Here is a 20,811-nt window from a genome sequence, read left to right as displayed (position 1 = left end):
CATACTATCACGCATCTCTTTCACCCATGCAGGCTCTTGGTGTGCCGGCAGCGCCACCACATTACAACTCTGTGTCCCTAAAATGGTTTCCTCCGGGGAGGAACTCCCTGCCTCTGACATGTCTTACACACATGTACAACACACACACAGACACACTGGGACTTATAGGGGACAGACCCACAGTAAAATCTGTCAGAGAGACACAGTTTAGGAGCAGCCAGTTCACAACCCCAGCACCAGTATCTAATGCCTGTGAGCACAGAATGCCCACTGACAAGCAGCGCTTTTTACACAGTAAAACACACTTGTAAAGCACCAAATTCGCTTGTGCCCCCCCCCCCGTTTTGCACCCTGATACTTGTAGTCAGAAGTGAAGGAGGACCAGCGACGTCTCTGCAACCTGAGGAGAGAGAAAATGGCGCTGAGCAGTGTGCTGGCTGCCTGAGGAAGAAGCTCCGCCCTTTTTACCTCAGAAACTTTTAAGAATATTTATACTGGCGGGGTAGGGCTGCGCCTGGGCATCTTATGCCCCCTTTTTGCCAGTTTATAGAGGTGTTTTTGCTGCCTAGGACGCCCCCCCGCTCCCTGCACCCTGCAGTGCCTGTGTGTGTGGGCAGCAATGGCGTGTTGCGCTCCCGCCAGCCGCGCTGTACCTCAGCCGTCACTTTTCTTGATAGAAGATCTGTCTTCTTCTACTCACCTGTCTTCTGACTTCTGGCTCTGTGAGGGGGGTGACGGCGTGCTGTAGGAGTGCGCATCTAGACACGGCTAGCATTCAGTACCCTTCAGGAGCTAATGGTGTCCTGTCAGCCAGAAGCAGAGCCATGAAACTCTGAGGAAGCTGGTTCCTACTTCCCCCCCCCCCCCCCCCCTCAGTCCCAAGAAGCAGGGAGTCTGATGCCAGCAGTTCTCCCTTAAAGTAAAACCTAACATAAGTCTTTAAAGAGAAACTCAGTAGAGCTCCTCAGAGTGCATCCAGTCTGCCTGGGCACATTTCTAAAACAGATCTGGAGGAGGGGCATAGAGGGAGGAGCCAGTTCACACCCATTGAAAAGTCTTAAGAGTGCCCATGGCTCCTGCAGAACCGTCTATACCCCATGGTCATGAAGTGGACCCCAGCATCCTCTAGGACGTATGAGAAATTGTATTATTATTTATTAAGTGTCTTATATAGCGCAGCATATTCCGTTGCGCTTTACAATTAGGACAACGGTAATAGAACAAAACTGGGTAAAAGCAGACAAACATAGAGGTAGGAAGGCCCTGCTCGCAAGCTTACAATCTATTGGGATTCAGTACTGCGTGGTAGATTCACGCTGAGCCTCTGTATATGGTGACATCATATAGTCCCGGGTTATTGTAGACACTCTTTCTTGCCCAGTGCGGCGTTCCCCTTCTCCTGCCCCCAGGTATTAAAGCCGTAACCAGTGCGGCGTTCCCCTTCTCCTGCCCCCAGGTATTACAGCCGGGTAACCAGTGCGGCGTTCCTCTTCTCCTGCCCTCAGGTGTTACAGCCGGGTAACCAGTGCGGCGTTCCCCTTCTCCTGCCACCGGGTATTACAGCCGGGTAACCAGTGCGGCGTTCCCCTTCTTCTGCCCCCAGGTTTTACAGCCGGGTAACCAGTGCGGCGTTCCTCTTCTCCTGCCCCCGGATATTACAGCCGTAACCAGTGCGGCGTTCCCCTTCTCCTGCCCCCGGGTATTACAGCCGGGTAACCAGTGCGGCGTTCCCCTTCTTCTGCCCCCAGGTGTTACAGCTGGGTAACCAGTGCGGCGTTCCTCTTCTCCTGCCCCCAGGTGTTACAGCCGGGTAACCAGTGCGGCGTTCCTCTTCTCCTGCCCCCAGGTATTACAGCCAGGTAACCAGTGCGGCGTTCCCCTTCTCCTGTCCCCAGGTGTTACAGCCGGGTAACCAGTGCGGCGTTCCTCTTATCCTGCCCCCAGGTATTACAGCCGGGTAACCAGTGCGGCGTTCCCCTTCTCCTGCCCCCGGGTATTACAGCTGGGTAACCAGTGCGGCGTTCCCCTTCTCCTGCCCCCGGGTATTACAGCTGGGTAACCAGTGCGACGTTCCCCTTCTCCTGCCCCCAGGTATCATCCGGGTAACCAGTGCGGCATTCCCCTTCTCCTGCTTCCGGGTATTACAGCCGGGTAACCAGTGCGGCGTTCCCCTTCTCCTGCCCCCTGGTATCATCCGGTTAACCAGTGTGGCATTCCGCTTCTCCTGCCCCCAGGTATTACAGCCGGGTAACCAGTGCGGCGTTCCCCTTCTCCTGCCCCCAGGTGTTACAACCGGGTAACCAGTGCGGCGTTCCCCTTCTCCTGCCCCCAGGTATTACAGCCGGGTAACCAGTGCGGCGTTCCTCTTCTCCTGCCCCCAGTTATCATCCGGGTAACCAGTGCAGCGCTCCCCTTCTCCTGCCCCCAGGTATTACAGCCAGGTAACCAGTGCGGCGTTCCCCTTCTCCTGCCCCCAGGTATCATCCGGGTAACCAGTGCGGCATTCCCCTTCTCCTGCTTCCGGGTATTACAGCCGGGTAACCAGTGCGGTGTTCCTCTTCTACTGCCCCCAGGTATTACAGCCAGGTAACCAGTGCGGCGTTCCCCTTCTCCTGCCCCCAGGTATTACAGCCGGGTAACCAGTGCAGTGTTCCCCTTCTCCTGCCCCCCGGTTATTACAGCAGGGTAACCAGTGCGGCGTTCCCCGTCTCCTGCCCCCAGGTATTACAGCCGGGTAACCAGTGCGGCGTTCCCCTTCTTCTGTCCCCAGGTATTACAGCCGGGTAACCAGTGCGGTGTTCCCCTTCTCCTGCCCCCAGGTATTACAGCCGGGTAACCAGTGCGGCGTTCCCCTTCTCCTGCCCCCAGGTATCATCCGGGTAACCAGTGCAGCATTCCCCTTCTCCTGCTTCCGGGTATTACAGCCGGGTAACCAGTGCGGTGTTCCTCTTCTCCTGCCCCCGGGTATTACAGCCGGGTAACCAGTGCGGCGTTCCTCTTCTCCTGCCCCCAGGTGTTACAACCGGGTAACCAGTGCGGCGTTCCTCTTCTCCTGCCCCCAGGTGTTACAGCCGGGTAACCAGTGCGGTGTTCCCCTTCTCCTGCCCCCAGGTATTACAGCCGGGTAACCAGTGCGGCGTTCCCCTTCTCCTGCCCCCAGGTATTACAGCCGGGTAACCAGTGCAGCGTTCCCCTTCTCCTGCCCCCAGTTATCATCCGGTTAACAAGTGCGGCATTCTGCTTCTCCTGCCCCCAGGTATTACAGCCGGGTAACCAGTGCGGCGTTCCCCTTCTTCTGCCCCCAGTTATCATCCGGTTAACAAGTGCGGCATTCCGCTTCTCCTGCCCCCAGGTATTACAGCCGGGTAACCAGTGCGGCGTTCCCCTTCTCCTGCCCCCAGGTGTTACAACCGGGTAACCAGTGCGGCATTCCTCTTCTCCTGCCCCCAGGTGTTACAACCGGGTAACCAGTGCGGCGTTCCTCTTCTCCTGCCCCCAGGTATTACAGCCGGGTAACCAGTGCGGTGTTCCCCTTCTCCTGCCCCCAGGTATTACAGCCGGGTAACCAGTGCGGCGTTCCCCTTCTCCTGCCCCCCAGGTATTACAGCCGGGTAACCAGTGCGGCGTTCCCCTTCTCCTGCCCCTAGTTATCATCCGGGTAACCAGTAAAGCGTTCCCCTTCTCCTGCCCCCAGGTATTACAGCCGGGTAACCAGTGCGGCGTTCCTCTTCTCCTGCCCCCAGTTATCATCCGGGTAACCAGTGCAGCGCTCCCCTTCTCCTGCCCCCAGGTATTACAGCCAGGTAACCAGTGCGGCGTTCCCCTTCTCCTGCCCCCAGGTATCATCCGGGTAACCAGTGCGGCATTCCCCTTCTCCTGCTTCCGGGTATTACAGCCGGGTAACCAGTGCGGTGTTCCTCTTCTACTGCCCCCAGGTATTACAGCCAGGTAACCAGTGCGGCGTTCCCCTTCTCCTGCCCCCAGGTATTACAGCCGGGTAACCAGTGCAGTGTTCCCCTTCTCCTGCCCCCCGGTTATTACAGCAGGGTAACCAGTGCGGCGTTCCCCGTCTCCTGCCCCCAGGTATTACAGCCGGGTAACCAGTGCGGCGTTCCCCTTCTTCTGTCCCCAGGTATTACAGTCGGGTAACCAGTGCGGTGTTCCCCTTCTCCTGCCCCCAGGTATTACAGCCGGGTAACCAGTGCGGCGTTCCCCTTCTCCTGCCCCCAGGTATCATCCGGGTAACCAGTGCAGCATTCCCCTTCTCCTGCTTCCGGGTATTACAGCCGGGTAACCAGTGCGGTGTTCCTCTTCTCCTGCCCCCGGGTATTACAGCCGGGTAACCAGTGCGGCATTCCTCTTCTCCTGCCCCCAGGTGTTACAACCGGGTAACCAGTGCGGCGTTCCTCTTCTCCTGCCCCCAGGTGTTACAGCCGGGTAACCAGTGCGGTGTTCCCCTTCTCCTGCCCCCAGGTGTTACAGCCGGGTAACCAGTGCGGTGTTCCCCTTCTCCTGCCCCCAGGTATTACAGCCGGGTAACCAGTGCGGCGTTCCCCTTCTCCTGCTCCCAGGTATTACAGCCGGGTAACCAGTGCAGCGTTCCCCTTCTCCTGCCCCCAGTTATCATCCGGTTAACAAGTGCGGCATTCCGCTTCTCCTGCCCCCAGGTATTACAGCCGGGTAACCAGTGCGGCGTTCCCCTTCTCCTGCCCCCAGGTGTTACAACCGGGTAACCAGTGCGGCATTCCTCTTCTCCTGCCCCAGGTGTTACAACCAGGTAACCAGTGCGGCGTTCCTCTTCTCCTGCCCCCAGGTATTACAGCCGGGTAACCAGTGCGGCGTTCCCCTTCTCCTGCCCCCCAGGTATTACAGCCGGGTAACCAGTGCGGCGTTCCCCTTCTCCTGCCCCTAGTTATCATCCGGGTAACCAGTAAAGCGTTCCCCTTCTCCTGCCCCCAGGTATTACAGCCGGGTAACCAGTGCGGCGTTCCTCTTCTCCTGCCCACAGTTATCATCCGGGTAACCAGTGCAGCGCTCCCCTTCTCCTGCCCCCAGGTATTACAGCCAGGTAACCAGTGCGGCGTTCCCCTTCTCCTGCCCCCAGGTATTACAGCAGGGTAACCAGTGCGGCGTTCCCCGTCTCCTGCCTCCAGGTATTACAGCCGGGTAACCAGTGCGGCGTTCCCCTTCTTCTGTCCCCAGGTATTACAGCCCGGTAACCAGTGCGGTGTTCCCCTTCTCCTGCCCCCAGGTATTACAGCCGGGTAACCAGTGCGGCGTTCCCCTTCTCCTGCCCCCAGTTATCATCCGGGTAACCAGTGCAGCGTTCCCCTTCTCCTGCCCCCAGGTATTACAGCCGGGGGTAACCAGTGCAGCGTTCCTCTTCTCCTGCCCCCAGTTATCATCCGGGTAACCAGTGCAGCGTTCTCCTTCTCCTGCCCCCAGGTATTACAGCCGGGTAACCAGTGCAGCGTTCCCCTTCTCCTGCCCCCAGGTATTACAGCTGGGTAACCAGTGCGGCGTTCCCCTTCTCCTGCCCCCAGGTATTACAGCCGGGTAACCAGTGCGGCGTTCCCCTTCTTCTGCCCCCGGGTATTACAGCCGGGTAACCAGTGCGGCGTTCCCCTTCTTCTGCCCCCAGGTATTACAGCCGGGTAACCAGTGCGGCGTTCCCCTTCTCCTGCCCCCAGGTATTACAGCTGGGTAACCAGTGCGGCGTTCCCCTTCTCCTGCCCCCAGGTATTACAGCCGGGTAACCAGTGCGGCGTTCCCCTTGTCCTGCCCCCGGGTATTACAGCAGGGTAACCAGTGCGGCGTTCCCCTTCTCCTGCCCCCAGGTATTACAGCCGGGTAACCAGTGCGGCGTTCCCCTTCTCCTGCCCCCGTGTATTACAGCCGGGTAACCAGTGCGGCGTTCCTCTTCTCCTGCCCCCAGTTATCATCCGGGTAACCAGTGCAGCGTTCCCCTTCTCCTGCCCCCAGGTATTACAGCCGGGTAACCAGTGCGGCGTTCCTCTTCTCCTGCCCCCAGTTATCATCCGGGTAACCAGTGCAGCGTTCTCCTTCTCCTGCCCCCAGGTATTACAGCCGGGTAACCAGTGCAGCGTTCCCCTTCTCCTACCCCCGGGTATTACAACCGGGTAACCAGTGCGGTGTTCCCCTTCTCCTGCCCCCAGGTATTACAGCCGGGTAACCAGTGCAGCGTTCCCCTTCTCCTGCCCCCCAGGTATTACAGCCGGGTAACCAGTGCGGCGTTCCCCTTCTCCTGCCCCTAGTTATCATCCGGGTAACCAGTAAAGCGTTCCCCTTCTCCTGCCCCCAGGTATTACAGCCGGGTAACCAGTGCGGCGTTCCTCTTCTCCTGCCCCCAGTTATCATCCTGGTAACCAGTGCAGCGCTCCCCTTCTCCTGCCCCCAGGTATTACAGCCAGGTAACCAGTGCGGCGTTCCCCTTCTCCTGGCCCCAGGTATCATCCGGGTAACCAGTGCGGCATTCCCCTTCTCCTGCTTCCGGGTATTACAGCCGGGTAACCAGTGCGGTGTTCCCCTTCTCCTGCCCCCAGGTATTACAGCCGGGTAACCAGTGCAGTGTTCCCCTTCTCCTGCCCCCCGGTTATTACAGCAGGGTAACCAGTGCGGCGTTCTCCTTCTCCTGCCCCCAGGTATTACAGCCGGGTAACCAGTGCAGCGTTCCCCTTCTCCTGCCCCCGGGTATTACAGCCGGGTAACCAGTGCAGCGTTCCCCTTCCCCTGCCCCCAGGTATTACAGCCGGGTAACCAGTGCAGCGTTCCCCTTCTCCTGCCCCCAGGTATTACAGCCGGGTAACCAGTGCGGCGTTCCCCTTCTCCTGCCCCCAGTTATCATCCGGGTAACCAGTGCAGCGTTCCCCTTCTCCTGCCCCCAGGTATTACAGCCGGGTAACCAGTGCAGCGTTCCCCTTCCTCTGCCCCCAGGTATTACAGCAGGGTAACCAGTGCAGCGTTCCCCTTCCTCTGCCCCCAGGTATTACAGCCGGGTAACCAGCGCTGTCTCTGTGTCCTGTTCACTTTAGGTTCATGTTCTGGTCAGATTGGGGCGACCCGGCAAAGATTGAGAAAGCGGGCCTGAATGGGGGCGATCGGCAGGTGCTGGTGTCCGAGGAGATTGAGTGGCCCAATGGGATCACCATAGGTGAGCGGATTATGTGTTCCCGCTGATGGGTGTGTAATCCCCGCTGTGTCCCCGACGCTCATTGTCTGTTCCCCTAGATGTGCTGACCCATCGCTTGTACTGGGTGGACTCCAAGCTCCATACCTTGTCCAGCGTGGACTTCAGTGGATCCAACCGGAAGCTGCTGATCTTCTCAGAGGATATGCTGAGTCACCCATTTGGTCTCGCAGTGTTTGAGGTGAGTACCGTGATAGAACAGCACCGTGTGCAGGGCGATGCCCAATGTGATGGAAATGTGTTATGTCTAGGAAACTCATTGTGTAACGTGGCCTCTCGTGTGTTGATGCAACGTGGCCTCTCATGCGTTGATGTAACGTGGCCTCTCGTGCGTTGATGTAACGTGGCCTCTCGTGCGTTGATGTAACGTGGCCTCTCGTGCGTTGATGTAACGTGGCCCCTCGTGCGTTGATGTAACGTGGCCCCTCGTGCGTTGATGTAACGTGGCCCCTCGTGCGTTGATGTAACGTGGCCCCTCGTGCGTTGATGTAACGTGGCCCCTCGTGCGTTGATGCAACGTGGCCCCTCGTGCGTTGATGCAACGTGGCCCCTCGTGCGGTGATGCAACGTGGCCCCTCGTGCGGTGATGCAACGTGGCCCCTCGTGCGGTGATGCAACGTGGCCCCTCGTGCGGTGATGCAACGTGGCCCCTCGTGCGGTGATGCAACGTGGCCCCTCGTGCGGTGATGCAACGTGGCCCCTAGTGCAAAGCGTTCTCTGGGCAGAATCCTGATGTCTGTAGTGAAGACCAGCGATAGATAACATGAGTTTCTGCCATTATCGGGGTCTATTCATAAAGAAATGAAAATGGAATTGTTATAAGTGACGATTCATGTATACTCGCCCCTCGTGCTAAGCGATGTGGTGTCCCGGGCTCCAGCGACGCTCTCTTCTCCTGCGGTCCCCCTCTGCGGTCTTGAAGTCAGCCGGCAGGTCCTTCTGCGCATGCGCTGCCAGCTGACTGCCAGGAGGCCGCAGTGGCTGATGGGAGGTCGGCGGGCGGAGCCAGCACCGGGTGCGGACAGAGGGCAGGGAAGCATTGAATTCCGTGCAGTTACCGCACCACGGTTCAGGTTGCGCCATCCTGAGATTGCGTACCTGAACACCATGGAGAAGCGGAAAGCATGTATCACACTCGCCATACTAAAGCGATTCATCCGTGGAGCGGGGGAGGGGCGCTGGGGACGTCAGGGATCTCTCCACGGTAACCTGCTCCATGAGAAAAGTCCTGTATTCCGCAAAGCTGGGCTTTTCTCTGCTTTATAAATAGATCCCATTATCTCCTCGCCTGCTTTCTGTATGTAACCCCCCCTGTCTGCGCGTCCCCTCTCCCCTGTCTGCGCGTCCCCTCCCCCCTGTCTGCGCGTCCCCTCCCCCGTCTGCGCGTCCCCTCCCTCGTCTGCGCGTCCCCTCCCTCTCCCTACGCGTCCCCTATCTGCGCGTCCCCTCCCCCCTGTCTGCGCGTCCCCTCCCCCCTGTCTGCGCGTCCCCTCCCCTTGTCTGCGCGTCCCCTCCCCCTGTCTGCGCGTCCCCTCCCCCCTGTCTGCGCTACGCGTCCCCTTGTCTACGCGTCCCCTCCCCCTGTCTGCGCATCCCCTCCCCCATGTCTGCGCGTCCCCTCCCCCATGTCTGCGCGTCCCCTCCCCCTGTCTGCGCGTCCCCTCCCCCTGTCTGCGCGTCCCCTCTCCCCTGTCTGCACGTCCCCTCTCCCCTGTCTGCGTGTCCCCCCCCTCCTGCCTGCGTGTCCCCTCCCCCCTGTCTGCGCGTCCCCTCCCCCCTGTCTGCGCGTCCCCTTCCCCCTGTCTGCGCGTCCCCTTCCCCCTGTCTGCGCGTCCCCTCCCCCCTGTCTGCGCGTCCCCTCCCCCCTGTCTGCGCGTCCCCTCCCCCTGTCTGCGCGTCCCCTCCCTTCCTCCCCATCTGCATGTCCCCTCCCCCTGTCTACGCGTCCCCTCCCCCTGTCTACGCACCTGCTGCAGCGTATTCCCAGCATTAACCCTTCCCCTCTCTCTTCCTCCAGGACAAGGTGTTCTGGACAGATCTGGAGAATGAAGCCATATTCAGCGCCAACAGACTGACCGGGAAGGAGATTTTTGTCTTGGCCGAGAATCTAAACAACCCTCATGATATCGTCGTCGTCCATCAGCTTAAACAACCAAAAGGTAGAAGTGTCCTTCATCCTGTGCCATACATTATCCTGTGCGATACATTATCCTGTGCCGTGCATTATCCTGTGCCGTACCTGTGCCGTGCATTATCCCGTGCGATACATTATCCTGTGCCGTACATTATTCTGTGCCGTGCATTATTCTGTGCCGTGCAGTATCCTGTGCCGTGCATTATCCTGTGCCGTACATTATCCCGTGCGATACATTATCCCGTGCCGTACATTATACCGTGGCGTGCATTATCATGTGCCGTGCATTATCCTGTGCCGTGCATTATCCCGTGGCGTGCATTATCCGTGGCGTGCATTATCCTGTGCCGTACATTATCCTGTGCCGTACATTATCCTGTGCCGTACATTATCCTGTGCCGTACATTATCCTGTGCCGTACATTATCCCGTGCGATACATTATCCCGTGCCGTACATTATACCGTGGCGTGCATTATCCTGTGCCGTGCATTATCCTGTGCCGTGCATTATCCGTGGCGTGCATTATCCTGTGGCGTGCATTATCCTGTGGCTTGCATTATCCTGTGCGATACATGATTGGTTAGAGTGGCGGCTGGAATGAATATGGTACAATCCGCGTGGTATATGGCGCACACTGGTGGTATGAGGGATTTCGGTGTCAGGGTGTCCCGGATTCTGCTGGGGAAGGGGACACGGTCTGCGGTTCGCTGTGCGATGGCACAATGTATCATCCAATCAGACTACTCAGTGTATGGCGGCTGGGAACGGCGGATTGGCATAGACACAGGACAGTGCGGCAGTGTGTACCGTGTTCTTATTCGGGTGGTCTTCTGTTTGCCGGCGGTCGGGCTCCCGGCGCCCCGCAAGGGGCTCATTTGCGCTCGCCAAGCTGTCGGTAAGCCGGCGGTCGGGCTCCCGGCGCCGGGATGCTGGTCGCCGGGAGCCCGACCGCCGGCCACCCGTAGTGAACCCTTCTTATTCATGTGTCTCTGCAGCCTTCACCTTTCCAACTGCAAGTCTCAGCATGTTCTTCCGGCACAGGCACATGGCATGCTGAGACTTGCAGTTCCACAACGCCTGAAAAGGCGGAGTCTGCCTACCATAGGCGTATTGAATGGTAATTATAATGCTCGTTGTTGTGTGGTAGTAAATGTGACTGTTGCGTTTGTGTAGCTGTGAACGCCTGTAACCAGGGACCTCTTCCCAATGGCGGCTGCGAGTACCTGTGTCTGGCGGCTCCGCAGATCTCCGTCCATTCCCCCAAGTACACCTGTGCCTGCGCAGACGGGGTGGCGCTGGGACCGGACATGCGGAGCTGTAAGAAAGGTAAGGGGATAAGGATGTGGCCTGTGGGGGGGGAGGTGAGAATGGTGGGGGGGGGGGGGGGTCACATTGTCATGTAGCTTCTGAACTCTGTTTATTGTTCAGTTGCAGTAACTATCACTACTGAGCCAACGTTACCACCTCTCAGCACGGATTCCCCAGCGGCAGATCCTGCAACTGCTGCCACAACTGCAACACCCTCCTCAACTCCCTCCGCTACAACAGTGGTGACCCCTGACCTCTCCAGCACTACCGACAGCCTCCGAACTACCTCTATGTCCACCCGCGGGGGGGTCCAGATCAGGACTACGGGGAACACCAGTGTATACCAGCAGTGTAAGAGCAATGGTGATAGGCCAGGCTTGTGTAATACGCCTACAGGAACCACCGCTGGATACATTGTTACCCCTGGGGGGAGGGGGGAGGGGGGGGTCTCGCAGAGTCCACGCAGTGTCCACAGTAGTCTGGGCACTCTATAAATCGCTTCTTGATTGAATGACTACAACATTTCATACCATATTCTATTAAAAAGTCTGCAAGATATATAAATTCCCGTTTCTTACGCACAATGTAATCTATAAAGTTGATGTATCAGTGTGGCGGTAACTGGACCACGCGCACTTTTACTCGTTAGTAGAAGGAGATATACAATATGGAGGACAAAGACGAACAATCTAAAAGACAAGTCCCGGCACTAAAATCTCATTCATCTCCCCTGACAGAGTGCCCCTATATGTAATATCTCATTCCTCCCCCTGACAGAGTGCCCCTATATGTAATATCTCATTCCTCCCCCTGACAGTGCCCCTATATGTAATATCCCATTCCTCTCCCCTGACAGAGTGCCCCTATATGTAATATCTCATTCCTCCCCCCTGACAGAGTGCCCCTATATGTAATATCGCATTCCTCCCCCCTGACAGAGTGCCCCTATATGTAATATCTCATTCCTCCCCCCTGACAGAGTGCCCCTATATGTAATATCTCATTCCTCCCCCTGACAGAGTGCCCCTATATGTAATATCTCATTCCTCCCCCCTGAGAGTGCCCCTATATGTAATATCTCATTCCTCCCCACTGACAGAGTGCCCCTATATGTAATATCTCATTCCTCCCCCTGACAGAGTGCCCCTATATGTAATATCTCATTCCTCCCCCTGACAGTGCCCCTATATGTAATATCCCATTCCTCTCCCCTGACAGAGTGCCCCTATATGTAATATCTCATTCCTCCCCCTGACAGAGTGCCCCTATATGTAATATCTCATTCCTCCCCCCTGACAGAGTGCCCCTATATGTAATATCGCATTCCTCCCCCCTGACAGAGTGCCCCTATATGTAATATCTCATTCCTCCCCCCTGACAGAGTGCCCCTATATGTAATATCTCATTCCTCCCCCTGACAGAGTGCCCCTATATGTAATATCTCATTCCTCCCCCCTGAGAGTGCCCCTATATGTAATATCTCATTCCTCCCCACTGACAGAGTGCCCCTATATGTAATATCTCATTCCTCCCCCCTGACAGAGTGCCCCTATATGTAATATCTCATTCCTCCCCCCTGACAGAATGCCCCTATATGTAATATCTCATTCCTCCCCCCTGACAGAATGCCCCTGTATGTAATATCTCATTCCTCCCCCCTGACAGAATGCCCCTATATGTAATATCTCATTCCTCCCCCCTGACAGAATGCCCCTGTATGTAATATCTCATTCCTCCCCCTGACAGAATGCCCCTGTATGTAATATCTCATTCCTCCTCCCTGACAGAGTGCCCCTATATGTAATATCCCATTCCTCCTCCCTGACAGAGTGCCCCTATATGTAATATCTCATTCCTCCTCCCTGACAGAGTGCCCCTATATGTAATATCTCATTCCTCCTCCCTGACAGAGTGCCCCTATATGTAATATCTCATTCCTCCTCCCTGACAGTGCCCCTATATGTAATATCTCATTCCTCCTCCCTGACAGAGTGCCCCTATATGTAATATCTCATTCCTCTCCCCTGACAGAGTGCCCCTATATGTAATATCTCATTCCTCCTCCCTGACAGAGTGCCCCTATATGTAATATCTCATTCCTCTCCCTGACAAAGTGCCCCTATATGTAATATCTCATTCCTCCCCCTGACAGTGCCCCTATATGTGATATCTCATTCCTCCTCCTGACAGAGTGCCCCTATATGTAATATCTCATTCCTCCTTCCTGACGGAGTGCCCCTATATGTAATCTCATTCCTCCCCCTAACAGAGTGCCCCTATATGTAATATCTCATTCCTCTCCCCTGACAGAATGCCCCTATGTAATATCTCATTCCTCCCCCTGACAGAGTGCCCCTATATGTAATATCTCATTCCTCCCCCCTGACAGAGTGCCCCTATATGTAATATCGCATTCCTCCCCCCTGACAGAGTGCCCCTATATGTAATATCTCATTCCTCCCCCCTGACAGAGTGCCCCTATATGTAATATCTCATTCCTCCCCCTGACAGAGTGCCCCTATATGTAATATCTCATTCCTCCCCCCTGAGAGTGCCCCTATATGTAATATCTCATTCCTCCCCACTGACAGAGTGCCCCTATATGTAATATCTCATTCCTCCCCCTGACAGAGTGCCCCTATATGTAATATCTCATTCCTCCCCCCTGACAGAGTGCCCCTATATGTAATATCCCATTCCTCCCCCCTGACAGAATGCCCCTATATGTAATATCTCATTCCTCCCCCCTGACAGAATGCCCCTGTATGTAATATCTCATTCCTCCCCCCTGACAGAATGCCCCTATATGTAATATCTCATTCCTCCCCCCTGACAGAATGCCCCTGTATGTAATATCTCATTCCTCCCCCTGACAGAATGCCCCTGTATGTAATATCTCATTCCTCCTCCCTGACAGAGTGCCCCTATATGTAATATCCCATTCCTCCTCCCTGACAGAGTGCCCCTATATGTAATATCTCATTCCTCCTCCCTGACAGAGTGCCCCTATATGTAATATCTCATTCCTCCTCCCTGACAGAGTGCCCCTATATGTAATATCCCATTCCTCCCCCTGACAGAGTGCCCCTATATGTAATATCTCATTCCTCCTCCCTGACAGAGTGCCCCTATATGTAATATCTCATTCCTCCCCCTGACAGAGTGCCCCTATATGTAATATCTCATTCCTCCCCCCTGACAAAGTTCCCCTATATGTAATATCTCATTCCTCCCCATGACAGAGTGCCCCTATATGTAATATCTCATTCCTCCCCATGACAGTGCCCCTATATGTAATATCTCATTCCTCCCCCCTAACAGAGTGCCCCTATATGTTATATCTCATTCCTCCCCCCTGACAGAGTGCCCCTATATGTAATATCTCATTCCTCCTCCCTGACAGAGTGCCCCTATATGTAATATCTCATTCCTCCCCCTGACAAAGTGCCCCTATATGTAATATCTCATTCCTCCCCCTGACAGTGCCCCTATATGTAATATCTCATTCCTCTCCCTGACAAAGTGCCCCTATATGTAATATCTCATTCCTCCCCCCTACCAGAGTGCCCCTATATGTAATATTGCATTCCTCCTCCCTGCCAGAGTGCCCCTATATGTAATATCTCATTCCTCCCCCCTGACAGAGTGCCCCTATATGTAATATCTCATTCCTCCCCCCTGACAGAGTGCCCCTATATGTAATATCTCATTCCTCCCCCTGACAGAGTGCCCCTATATGTAATATCTCATTCCTCCCCCCTAACAGAGTGCCCCTATATGTAATATCTCATTCCTCCTCCCTGACAGAGTGCCCCTATATGTAATATCTCATTCCTCCCCCTGACAGAGTGCCCCTATATGTAATATCTCATTCCTCCTCCCTGACAGAGTGCCCCTATATGTAATATCTCATTCCTCCCCCCTGACAGAGTGCCCCTATATGTAATATCTCATTCCTCCCCCCTGAGAGTGCCCCTATATGTAATATCTCATTCCTCCCCCCTGACAGAGTGCCCCTATATGTAATATCTCATTCCTCCCCCCTGAGAGTGCCCCTATATGTAATATCTCATTCCTCCCCCTGACAGAGTGCCCCTATATGTAATATCTCATTCCTCCCCCCTGACAGAGTGCCCCTATATGTAATATCTCATTCCTCCCCCCTGACAGAATGCCCCTATATGTAATATCTCATTCCTCCCCCCTGACAGAATGCCCCTGTATGTAATATCTCATTCCTCCCCCCTGACAGAATGCCCCTATATGTAATATCTCATTCCTCCCCCCCTGACAGAATGCCCCTGTATGTAATATCTCATTCCTCCCCCCTGACAGAATGCCCCTGTATGTAATATCTCATTCCTCCTCCCTGACAGAGTGCCCCTATATGTAATATCCCATTCCTCCTCCCTGACAGAGTGCCCCTATATGTAATATCTCATTCCTCCTCCCTGACAGAATGCCCCTATATGTAATATCCCATTCCTCCCCCTGACAGAGTGCCCCTATATGTAATATCTCATTCCTCCTCCCTGACAGAGTGCCCCTATATGTAATATCTCATTCCTCCTCCCTGACAGAGTGCCCCTATATGTAATATCTCATTCCTCCCCCTAACAGAGTGCCCCTATATGTAATATCTCATTCCTCCCCCCTGACAAAGTTCCCCTATATGTAATATCTCATTCCTCCCCATGACAGAGTGCCCCTATATGTAATATCTCATTCCTCCCCCTGACAGTGCCCCTATATGTAATATCTCATTCCTCCCCCCTAACAGAGTGCCCCTATATGTTATATCTCATTCCTCCCCCCTGACAGAGTGCCCCTATATGTAATATCTCATTCCTCCTCCCTGACAGAGTGCCCCTATATGTAATATCTCATTCCTCCCCCTGACAGAGTGCCCCTATATGTAATATCTCATTCCTCCTCCCTGACAAAGTGCCCCTATATGTAATATCTCATTCCTCCCCCCTGACAGAATGCCCCTGTATGTAATATCTCATTCCTCCTCCCTGACAGAGTGCCCCTATATGTAATATCCCATTCCTCCTCCCTGACAGAGTGCCCCTATATGTAATATCTCATTCCTCCTCCCTGACAGAGTGCCCCTATATGTAATATCTCATTCCTCCTCCCTGACAGAGTGCCCCTATATGTAATATCTCATTCCTCCTCCCTGACAGTGCCCCTATATGTAATATCTCATTCCTCCCCCCTGACAGAATGCCCCTGTATGTAATATCTCATTCCTCCTCCCTGACAGAGTGCCCCTATATGTAATATCCCATTCCTCCTCCCTGACAGAGTGCCCCTATATGTAATATCTCATTCCTCCTCCCTGACAGAGTGCCCCTATATGTAATATCTCATTCCTCCTCCCTGACAGAGTGCCCCTATATGTAATATCTCATTCCTCCTCCCTGACAGTGCCCCTATATGTAATATCTCATTCCTCCTCCCTGACAGTGCCCCTATATGTAATATCTCATTCCTCCTCCCTGACAGAGTGCCCCTATATGTAATATCCCATTCCTCCCCCTGACAGAGTGCCCCTATATGTAATATCTCATTCCTCCTCCCTGACAGAGTGCCCCTATATGTAATATCTCATTCCTCCTCCCTGACAGAGTGCCCCTATATGTAATATCCCATTCCTCCTCCCTGACAGAGTGCCCCTATATGTAATGTCTCATTAGTGCACGGAATGGCTGGTGTGGCGTTGGAATGTGTAACTGTGAGCTGCACAATATCCTGTGGGAGACACATTCCGTCTACGCTTTTTCTGATGACTTTCCCACAGCTGGAATCTTGTGCAGTAGTAACGGGAGCCTCCCCTGTCTCTGTCTCAGCGTGACCTTGTAAGCACACATGCAGCCAGCTCAGGGTCATCTCTGCCAGTAACCGTGTCTGACAGGAGTGTAACTCTACGAGTCTGTAGATGTGTACATGTGATTGCTGTGTACACTGTATGGTTAGCTATAGTGTCTCCGCTATAGTGGCGGACCCCGCCTCCCCCTCATTCTGTATATAAGGAAATGCACTGTGCCCTCCAGAGTGCCATCAGCTGCTGAATGCAATCCTAAGAACCGGGCTGTGGTTTCGCCAGGGAGGCAGCTACATTGTCCCTTGGGGCTGCCTTGTGTGAGAGAAGGACCCTGCAGTCCGGGATCTCTCTGAGCTGCGGCTATTCTACAGATGCTGTGAGTCAGAGCTCAGGTACCTACTGTAGCTCCCTTACTGCATCAGAGAACCCCTGCTATGCGGCTGCATGTGGAAAAGTGCAGCGAGCTGTATGTACTGGGTGATATGCTCATGCTGGTACTGTCTGTGTGTGGGGAAATCGGAGGGTCATGTGACATTGCCTGATGACATGTGAGGAGGTATGAGGGTCACATGACATTGCCTGATGACATGTGAGGAGGTCTGAGGGTCATGTGACATTGTGTGATGGCATGTGACATTGCCTGATGGCGTGTGGGGAGGCCTGGGGAGCATGTGACATTGCCTGATGGCATGTGGGGAGGTCTGATGGGCATGTGACATTGCCTGATGGCCTAGGGATGTCTGAGGGGCATGTGACATTGCCTTATGACGTGTGGGGAGTTCTGATGGGCATGTGACATTGCCTGATAACATGTGAGGAGGTCTGAGGGGCATGTGACATTGCTTGATGGCCTGTGGGGATGTCTGAGGGGCATGTGACATTGCCTTATGGCACGTGAGGAGATCTGAGGGGCATGTTACATTGCCTAATGGCATGTGAGGAGGTCTGAAGGGCATGTAAGGTTGCTTGATGGCGTGTGAAGAGGTCTGAGGTCCATATGAGGTTGCTTGATGGTGTGTGGGGAGGTCTGAGGGGCATGTGAGGTTGCTTGATGGCGTTTGGTGAGGTCTGAGGGGCATGTGAGGTTGCTTGATGGCGTTTGGTGAGGTCTGAGAGGCATGTGAGGTTGCTTGATGGCATGTTGGGAGGTCTGAGGGTCATGTGACATTGCCTAATGGCATGTGAGGAGGTCTGAGGGGTATATGCAGTGGACTGATTGCATGTGAGGAGGTCTGAGGGGCATGTAAGGTGGCTTGATGGCATGTGGGGAGATCTGAGGGGTATATGCAGTGGACTGATTGCATGTGAGGAGGTCTGAGGGGCATGTAAGGTTGCTTGATAGCGTGTGAGGTTGCTTGATGGCGTGTGGGGAGGTCTGAGGGCCATGTGAGGTTGCTTGATGGCGTGTGGGGAGGTCTGAGGGGCATGTGAGGTTGCTTGATGGCGTGTGGGGAGGTCTGAGGGACATGTGAGGTTGCTTGATGGCGTGTGGGGAGGTCTGAGGGGCGTGTGAGGTTGCCTGATGGCATGTGAGGAGGTCTGAGGGGCATGTGACATTGCCTGATGGCATGTGAGGAGGTCTGAGGGGCATGTGACATTGCATGATAGGATGTGGAGAGGTCTGAGGGGCATATGGGATGGTCTGATGGCATGCGGGGCATGTAAGGTCAGAGGGGCATGTAAGGTTGCCTGGTGGCAAGTGGGAAAGATTTAAAGATTACATATAATACTATGCTACACGTTAGTGCCCACAACTCACAACAAGCCATGTGGCTGTAGGGACGTCTTACAAACATTTACTCTTTTTTAGATTAATTAGGGCCTTCAGGGATTAGCACCTTGCCCGTAGAAATCCTCAAGTGAACATGATAGATATGATGATTAGATAGATATGGTAATGTTTTAAGAATTATCATTCATCCCCCTTTTTTGGGGGGATGAAACGAGAGAGAGGATATATTGGATGTGCCCATGTGTCATGGTCCTTAACAAAATATACAATTTCCTTGATGTATGAAGTGTACCTACTACCTGCTAGGAATGTAAGAGACCCATCTTCCGCAGATTAAATCCTTCACCTAGGAGGCGAGATAATATCCTCAGTAGGTTGTCTGTACAGGGTTTAGCGCATGGCCCATAGTGTGCCCAGAGGTGACCATGATGATGATTGGCGGTGCTGCAGGGTCGGATATCTTTGCATATCGCAGCTTGGTGCACCGCAATGATCAGGCTTGCCCAGCACTCGTCTTCCATGCTCCGTCTCCCTTTTCTCTATGAGAAAGCTGAATCGCTGGCAGACAGTGAGGGTCTCCATGGCACCCTCGGAACGCTCCTTATGTGGACAGCGCTGCACCAGATCTTATTGTCGTCTCCTCCTTACAGATGGAAATGCGGATTCTGACCTCAGGTCCACACTGACTGCTGCAGTGATCGGTGTAGCTGTGCCTGTTGGTAAGTAATCTGTATACATGTTCTGTGCAGAACCTGCAGCACTCATTGAGCCTGTAGACAGAGAATCAGAGTCACCGGTGGGAAGAATGGAGACCGGAAATAGTGCTGGGCGGAGACCGTGAGAGAGGAGGGCCCTGCCCTTCAGGACACACAGTCTAAGATGGAGGGGAGGAACCAGAAAGATGAACTGAAAGGGGGGTTAGGTGGGCAGTCAGAGGTGCTGAGTAAGGCGTTATGAAGGAGCAGAGACTGGTCTGATCAGGAGGTATGAACATGCATGGTGAGGAATGATCTGATTCCAGAGATATTGCAAAGGTAGAAATGTGTGAGAGAAACTGGCTGTGGGAAGTGAACGGGAGGACGGAGTCTAGTATTACATCCAGCTAGCAGATTTAGGAGACAGGGTTGAGTATGGATGGAGAAGGGGGGGGGGGTCCTGGATGTGGGGAATACAATGAGTTCAGGTTTAAGAAGGTGCTGGAACATAGAGGGAGTTGGTAAAAAGACAGAGACACTAGAAAGTTGGAGGTAAATTTGGGTGGTATTGGCTGATAAAGGCGCTGATGAGATCTTTAAACAAAGAGGTGTAAAAGGAGAAGCAAAGGGGGCCAATAATAGACCCTTGAGGAACACAGACAGGAGACGGTGACAGAGGAGGGTACATTGATGAAGCAGTTAGTGAGGTACGAGGAAAACCAGGAAAGGAGTCAGAGACCAAAGTTCTGAAGAGTCTGAAGGAGAGGTCAGTCCACCATCCCAAAGGCTGCAGATAGGTCCAGGATGATGAGTAGAGAGAAATCACCAATGGATTTTGCACCAATCTAATTACCTCCACTAGCTGTGCTTCCCATGACCATCCTCACTCATTCATCAACCCCGTCTCCCACTGTTACACCAGTCTCCTCCACTAGCTGTCCGTCCCATGACCATCCTCACTCATTCATCAACCCCGTCTCCCACTGTTACACCAGTCTGCTCCACTAGCTGTCCTTCCCATGACCATCCTCACTCATTCATCAACCCCGTCTCCCACTGTTACACCAGTCTCCTCCACTAGCTGTCCGTCCCATGACCATCCTCACTCATTCATCAACCCCGTCTCCCACTGTTACACCAGTCTCCTCCACTAGCTGTCCGTCCCATGACCATCCTCACTCATTCATCAACCCCGTCTCCCACTGTTACACCAGTCTCCTCCACTAGCTGTCCTTCCCATGACCATCCTCACTCATTCATCAACCCCGTCTCCCACTGTTACACCAGTCTGCTCCACTAGCTGTCCTTCCCATGACCATCCTCACTCATTCATCAACCCCGTCTCCCACTGTTACACCAGTCTCCTCCACTAGCTGTCCGTCCCATGACCATCCTCACTCATTCATCAACCCCATCACCCACTGTTACACCAGTCTCCTCCACTAGCTGTCCGTCCCATGATCATCCTCACTCATTCATCAACCCCGTCACCCACTGTTACACCAGTCTCCTCCACTCGCTGTTCTTCCCATGACCATCCTCACTCATTCATCAACCCCGTCTCCCACTGTTACACCAGTCTGCTCCACTAGCTGTCCTTCCCATGACCATCCTCACTCATTCATCAACCCCGTCTCCCACTGTTACACCAGTCTCCTCCACTAGCTGTCCTTCCCATGACCATCCTCACTCATTCATCAACCCCGTCTCCCACTGTTACACCAGTCTGCTCCACTAGCTGTCCTTCCCATGACCATCCTCACTCATTCATCAACCCCGTCTCCCACTGTTACACCAGTCTCCTCCACTAGCTGTCCGTCCCATGACCATCCTCACTCATTCATCAACCCCATCACCCACTGTTACACCAGTCTCCTCCACTAGCTGTCCGTCCCATGACCATC

The 20,811-nt window shown here is 54.2% G+C and overlaps 1 protein-coding gene across 2 annotated transcripts in view; it reads left to right on the top strand.

Annotated features, from left to right (window-relative positions):
- The window catches only part of LRP8 (LDL receptor related protein 8), a 299,017-nt gene that overhangs the window by 261,850 nt on the left and 16,356 nt on the right, over positions 1-20,811 (top strand). For both annotated transcript variants that reach the window (XM_063938911.1, XM_063938910.1), the window contains 6 exons: positions 7,053-7,171; positions 7,249-7,388; positions 9,225-9,366; positions 10,516-10,668; positions 10,771-11,001; positions 18,863-18,931. In XM_063938911.1, coding sequence (XP_063794981.1) covers positions 7,053-7,171; positions 7,249-7,388; positions 9,225-9,366; positions 10,516-10,668; positions 10,771-11,001; positions 18,863-18,931 — 854 coding nt within the window. The remainder of the gene's footprint in view (positions 1-7,052; positions 7,172-7,248; positions 7,389-9,224; positions 9,367-10,515; positions 10,669-10,770; positions 11,002-18,862; positions 18,932-20,811) is intronic.

Source organism: Pseudophryne corroboree, chromosome 9, assembly GCF_028390025.1.
Source record: "Pseudophryne corroboree isolate aPseCor3 chromosome 9, aPseCor3.hap2, whole genome shotgun sequence".
NCBI lineage: Eukaryota > Metazoa > Chordata > Amphibia > Anura > Myobatrachidae > Pseudophryne > Pseudophryne corroboree.
This window is presented reverse-complemented; position numbering and strand designations above follow the sequence as displayed.